At 35.2% G+C, this 6,600-nt stretch overlaps 1 protein-coding gene across 1 annotated transcript; it reads left to right on the top strand.

The window, feature by feature from the left end:
• Positions 1-507: 507 nt before the first annotated feature.
• On the top strand, positions 508-4,350 carry LOC113051099 (synaptoporin-like). The gene is made up of 5 exons (XM_026214709.1): positions 508-726; positions 1,873-1,991; positions 2,758-2,956; positions 3,105-3,296; positions 3,660-4,350. Exons 1-5 carry the CDS (start codon positions 703-705, stop codon positions 3,975-3,977), a joined length of 852 nt encoding a protein of 283 aa, XP_026070494.1. The 5' UTR covers positions 508-702; the 3' UTR covers positions 3,978-4,350.
• The last annotated feature ends 2,250 nt before the right edge of the window (positions 4,351-6,600 follow it).

Raw genomic sequence — 6,600 nt, 5'->3', positions numbered from 1 at the left:
GAGCGCGAGTGCTCGGTCCCCGACACGAAACCGAAACTCAGCAAGACATGAGTGCCGGGATCCGAACACCACGCTCCAACATGAAACAGGACACGCAGACAAGAGCGCACAGCTCGAGCGGTCTCGAAGCCGCGCACTCACATGAAAACAATGACAGGAGGAGAGTATCAGGGCTCTGTCACAAAACATGAAAACCACTAGACTGAAGTGACAGAACCCTGACACATTACTGTGGCAAATGTATTGTTTGTAATCATAATTACTTATTTTTATTTTGTCCTGCATGTAAAAAACTGAGGTAATGGCTGTAATGTGCCTGATACATCTGTTAAGGATTACATGATGTGAAGGTGATCTAGATTATTACAATCTTAATTGTATATTTTTCAGTGACTGTGAGTCTGAGTGTATGTACAGAATTTCTGCGTAGTTACATATGTGCAATAGGTCTGCATTTATATGATCTGCATGGGTCTCTGTGTATTATCATGTGTGCACCTTATTATGTGCATCTGTGTGTGTGTGTGTGTGTGGGTGTGTGTACATGTGTGACACACAGAGCAGACACACACATTGCCAGTTTCTCTTGTAGAAGCATCTCTATGGTTTTCACTCACGCAGTATCTCTGGATTTGGCTGGCAGAGGAGCTCTACTCTTCTTTATAGACAGACACACAGGCTGATGCTTAATCTGCTTCATCAATGTGTATGGTCATATTTGCTCCGGTAAGACCCCTCTTTTTCTAAAAGTAATGATTCATTTTAAAGTATTAGGAATTGTATTTCACTAAGAATTTTCAGCACAATTATACAACTTATTTAAAACATTGCTTAGCTAACTTAGATCAAATAAAATATATATATATATATATATATATATATATATATTTTTTTTTTTTTTTAATTCTATTCAATACTAACCAAACAGAAATATAATATGATTTCAAAGTATGTCAGTTTGTAATCAGTTTTGCTTATAAATTGACAGTCACAAGTGTATAATGAAAGAACATTTCGGACAGTATTTTGTGCAATTTCTCATGGTAGCATTCTCAAAATAGTGTTTAAATACATGCAAATCAGGCTTAATAATTAGCTGCTCTTTTGCGTAACAGCATCGGCTCCCTGTTTGTAGTCTCTCTTGCTTGAATAATTCATCTGCTCTTGTTGAAATGTGCAAAAGATCGATGCCATCCAGCTCTTTGACACTTTAATGATGAATCTGAGTTGAGCTAAATGCAGCATGATTGCATATTTGTAATTACATATACTATATATATATATATATATATATATATATATATATATATATATATATATATATATACATGCATATTTATGTAAATTTGAGGTAATTAGTGTGTGTGTGTATATGTTTGTGTGTGTGTTTCTGGGTGTGTTGGCTATTTAACCTTTGCATAATTCACTGGGTCTCATCAGGACACATTTCTTGTCAAACGCCTGTGTCCACAAAGCCCTGGCACTTATCCAGTAAACCTCCAGCCCTTTCTTTCATTACGCCAAACGCAATACTTAACCGGTGACAAATATACAAATCGTGTCAGACAACTTGTCAGACAAACGTGTCCAGGTCTACAATAACTGCAAGAGTTAGTGCACTTAAAAAAAAACATCTCTGTCTAATTTTGCATGATTAATTGCGCAGCAGTTGATGAGAGGTCATTTAAATCCGAAAACAGGATGATAATTAAAACAGAATGTTTTAATGTTCCGTGAGGTTAATTTGTCTTGACTCTGTGTGATGAAGTAAAGCTGCTGATAGAGAGTCAAGAGAGCTGATCTTTGTCCCCTTCAAACATAGGCTTATATCATCAGGTCTTTTCATTAATATTTTGCTTTTTTCTCCCACAGCTTTTTGCTGTTTTAGCATTTGCAACATGTGGGGGATATTCTGGCCAGATTATGGTTAAAGTAGAATGTTTCGATAAAACTCAAAATAACATCAGCATCAGTTTCAACTACCCATTCAGGTAAGTGTTCTTAAAGACCAAAAATACAATTTAAGTATTATTCTGCATGTTGTACTGTAAATATGTTTTATAAGTTTACTTAAAAAGACTTGATTTGGTTTTATTTAGTCAAAGAAATTATTACAAAATTATAAAACTAATTTAACCTATACAAAGAAAGTATTATTTAATGGTGCGCTCAGTAGTTTCTTTACTCTTTAAATATATATATTTTTTTTTTTTCATAAATTAATAAATTGTTCTGTTATTACATAAATTAATAAATGATGTTGTTATTTTAGAATTATATGCTATTATAATATTTATTAATATTTTGAATTAGCTTTTACATTTTCAGTTTTAATTTTAGTTTGTTTTAGTTTTTGTTGTCTTTTTGTCCTTTTTAGTTATTTTTTATGTTTTTTATTACTAGTTTTAGTTTTTAGTAATGCAACCTATATTATTTTCCAGGCTACATCTTTAATATTTGTAATTTTTACTGACTTTCGTTTTAGTTAACAGTAACAACACCAGAGCTTTTACCAAATTCTATTACATTAACCAGTAACACCCAATTATTGGCTACTTTTACTTGTAGAATAAATAAATCATAGCTAACTACCAAATACATATAATGTCATCAGTAACTGCTGTTGAAGTGAGTGACTGTTTTTAGAAGACGTTTAACAGATATCATCAGCCACTGTCTCTGCTTTTGAAGATTACCAAAAGAAACTGTGCTTGAAATGAAAAGAGGACATGTTTTGAACCTGTTCTCTCTTCCCAGACTGCAAGAGGTACACTTCAGTGCTCTTCTATGTGAAGGAACCAGGAAAGAGACTGTCTTTCTGGAAGGGGATTATGCTTCATCTGCACAGTTCTTCGTCACCGTGTCGGTCCTGGCTTTTCTCTATTCCCTTTTGGCCACAATCGTTTACTTCTTCTACCAGAACAAATACAGAGAGAAGAACAGAGGTCCAGTAGTTGTGAGTGTATTTCAGAATTTCTGTAAGAAATGTACGCTGTAAAAGACAATTCTGAGAGCACAAACTGTGCTGAAAAGCTCAATATAACTCAGTTAAATCATCAAGACCCTCTTTCTGTTTATACTCTTCTTATTTTCAATCCCTATAGGATTTCTTGGTGACTTTAGTGTTCTCTAGCCTGTGGTTGGTGAGCTCTATTGCCTGGGCTAAAACTCTGTCTGGGGTGAAGACGGTCACTGATGTGCGTCAAATCCTGCTGTTAATGTCTGCTTGCAGAGCCCAGGAGAACTTATGTGAAGTCTTGCAGGAGCCCATCTGGACAAATCTCAACATGTCTGTGGTGAGTAGATAATTTTCCCACAGTATTGATATGCAATTCATTAGCAACTGACATGTTACCATTTAAAAGTATGGGGTCATTAATACTTTTATTTTGCAAAGATGCATTTTTGCTAAATAATGCAAAAAGGATGCATTAGTTTGCAAACTGTTCTTATGAGCTCGGTATCAAAGTTTCCTGAAAAAAATCCCAGTTTGCACAAAAATAAAAATGATAGGAATATTAAGCTAAATAATTAGCAGTTTTCATCATTGATAATAATAAGAAATGTTTTTATTTTCACCAAATCAGCATATTAGAATGATTTTTGAAGACTTTTTTTTTTATTGTTACATTCCATAATTCCTCCTTGTCTGCTTACAGGCCTTTGGTTTTTTTAACTTCTTCCTTTGGGCTGGTAATATTTGGTTTGCCTACAAAGAGACAGGCTTGCATAAGTCCACTAAGCGTCATCTCTCCAGAACTCCCTCTGAGAAACGCGGCAGCTTCAGGCAATACAGTCAAACCAGTTTTGATCAATCCGGAGCTGGTTTTGGCCAGAGGCTCTACAACCAGGGGAGTTTTGACTTATCAAGCGGAGGATTCAGCCTACCCCAAACCAATCTAGGACAACCAATGCTGTGCCGACAGGTGGGGAGTCCCACATCCAGAGGCCCTCTCATTTTTGTTAATGAGATGTGAGAGAGAGTGTGAGTGTGGAGCAGAGAAAGAGAAGAGAAACGCTGTTGTTTTCTGAGTCTTAAGACAGATCATTTGTCATTGTGAGTTTGATATTTCTATCACGTGATGTAGTCTGCATACTGTTATTTATTTGTTTACTGTATAATTAAGTGTATAATTTTTATGTATATTCTGCTATGAATAATGACTAATTACCAGTAGATGCCTAGGAAAAGCAAATGGCTTGAGCCCTGCCTTAAGACTGGCGTGGAAACCCTGTGGACTGAGAATAATGTCCAGTCAGAGATCTTTTTAATGAATCATTTTGTCTAACCATGCACAGTGTTCAGTAAAATGCATGCAAAAAGATTAGATAAAATCCAACGCAATGAAGTCAGTCTGTTGTTCCAGTTTATTGTAGCATTCAAAACTGTACAAATGTTAGTAATACTGACTGCGTCATAAAATTATTCTTATTAAAATGATTCACTTATTCCTCTAAATGGCTGTTTTATGTATTTCATCATGATGAATGCCACCATTACCAATTACCAATTTTCCTGGAAAAACAATGAGTGTTAAGTGAACAATCTTAGTTGAAAATTACAACTAGAAACACAGAAGCAGTCCCATTTGGGGACTTATAGTGTATTCTCTTTTATTCTGTTTCTGTATCACTTTCTTTGTTTGCAGTGTCTTTTACAAAAAGACACAACCTCCACGACTGAAGCTACTTGTTTTCCCCATTAAGCCTTTTAATGAAGGGGTGTAAGGGAGCAATTAGGATCTTTTGGCCTGTCAGAGTCCTATCAGAACCATGTGGTTAACATCTCTATATCTGCAGAGTATATCCAGCAATGCAGTGAAGCTAACTGCTTGCAGCTGCCTAGGATCCAAATTGCAGCTTTTAGGTGATCATGAGATTTTAGCCACTGGCATGTTGCTTGTGCCAAATTAAAGTATACCACTGAGAATCTCTACAGCTGTTCAATTACAGGCCTTAGACTAAAAGAGTACAATGAGCATCATTAGAGCTTGGTAGAAAACAGAAAGAAAGAAATGACGATGGAAAGGCAGTAATGCATATACGTTTGATTTGTCAAAAAAGATGTATATTGTAAATATTGCCGGTATTTATTTATTTATTTATTTTACAATGTGTAACTATTTCTTAAACTGTAAATACTAACTTAGGGCACCCATCCACTACAGAGGATACATTGGTGAGAAAGTGATGTAATCCAATTTTTTTCTTCCAAATAATTTCGATGAAGAGACAAAGTCAGCTACATCTTGGATGGCCTAAGGGTGAGTTTTCTTTTTTTTTTTTTTTTGGGGGGGGGGGTATACCATTCCTTTTAAGAGTACTTACAAGTCAGGAAATTACATAATGGCAGAATTAACTTCACATCTTGAATGGTGATGTTGCAGTGGCAATTATGTTTTACTCAGTCAATCATATTCTTATAGACTCAGCCGATAAAAAAATGTCATGGTGTTTGATATTAAGAGGTAAAAGTGTGCATGAAGAGGAGGCTGGACTGATCCTCACTGTTCCTCTACTGCAGTCCAGTTTTTGTCATTCTGTTCATCCATCTGTCACTTCTGGCTCTTAGACAGGGTCGTGGTCATAGGCTTAAAGATAAAACATACCGTACAGCTACGAACAGAACATGAGTTTAATTGCAGTTACCACCATCTATTACCATCTATTAAGTAATTATTCCAGTAAATACCATAGTACACAGAGTAGAATTTAAAATTCAGAGACTACAGAACTGTATGCATTTAACATTTTTGAAGCAATATCTAAACATTACAGAATTGTACTTTGAAATATAGGTTTAAAAATATCAATTTCTGTAATTTTCTAAGAAAAAAGTGATATATCTGGAAAGTGATATAATTTCTATTTGTAAATTGTGACTGTCAGGATTTTTACAACCTCAGTATTAACTAATCTTTATTTGATTTTATATTCATATTATCAAATACATGCAAACACAATCACCTACACAATGGGGCAAATACTGTGCATAGCATAGCAGGATGCTGGCATAAATGGGCATCTTTCACAGTAGGGGATAAGAAATGATAAACGCTTTTTTTCACTTTTTCAGTTCCTGCTGCTCTACCACCACCATGTTTCTTGTCCTTCACACAAATCCTCTTACAAGGTTCATATGCATCCCATACCTTTTGCATATTTGTGTTTTACTGTTTAGTTGCTGCTGACAATACTTAAATCTTAATTCTTATCTAAGCAGTGTCAAACTTTGAATGTTGGGCTTAAAACTGTTTATCTGAGTAATTATGTACAATAGGCCTACTCACATCCATGCCTTCTCTATATGACCTCTGTGAATTTCTTTCCTCCTCTCTGGAACAGGTTAGTGTTTTAGACTTTTAAAGGTTTTGTTCATAGAAAGTGGTCAGGGTGCTTTTTGCTTGTTTGAAAAAAATGAAAAAGAACACCATTATATTAGACACGGTCAATTATATGCTGTATAGTCAATTATATGGTAGCCACTGTCATTTCCAACTCCCACCTAGAGGTGTCGCCAAATAAATGCTAGTAATGTGAATGTCTGAAGGCCACAACCAGGTGACAGACTGCATTTTAAAGCCCAATTACATTAAGTCT

The sequence above is a fragment of the Carassius auratus genome, chromosome 31 (genome assembly GCF_003368295.1).
Source record: "Carassius auratus strain Wakin chromosome 31, ASM336829v1, whole genome shotgun sequence".
Lineage (NCBI taxonomy): Eukaryota > Metazoa > Chordata > Actinopteri > Cypriniformes > Cyprinidae > Carassius > Carassius auratus.
Note: the sequence above shows the minus strand (reverse complement) of the source record. Positions and strands in the feature narration are given on the sequence as shown.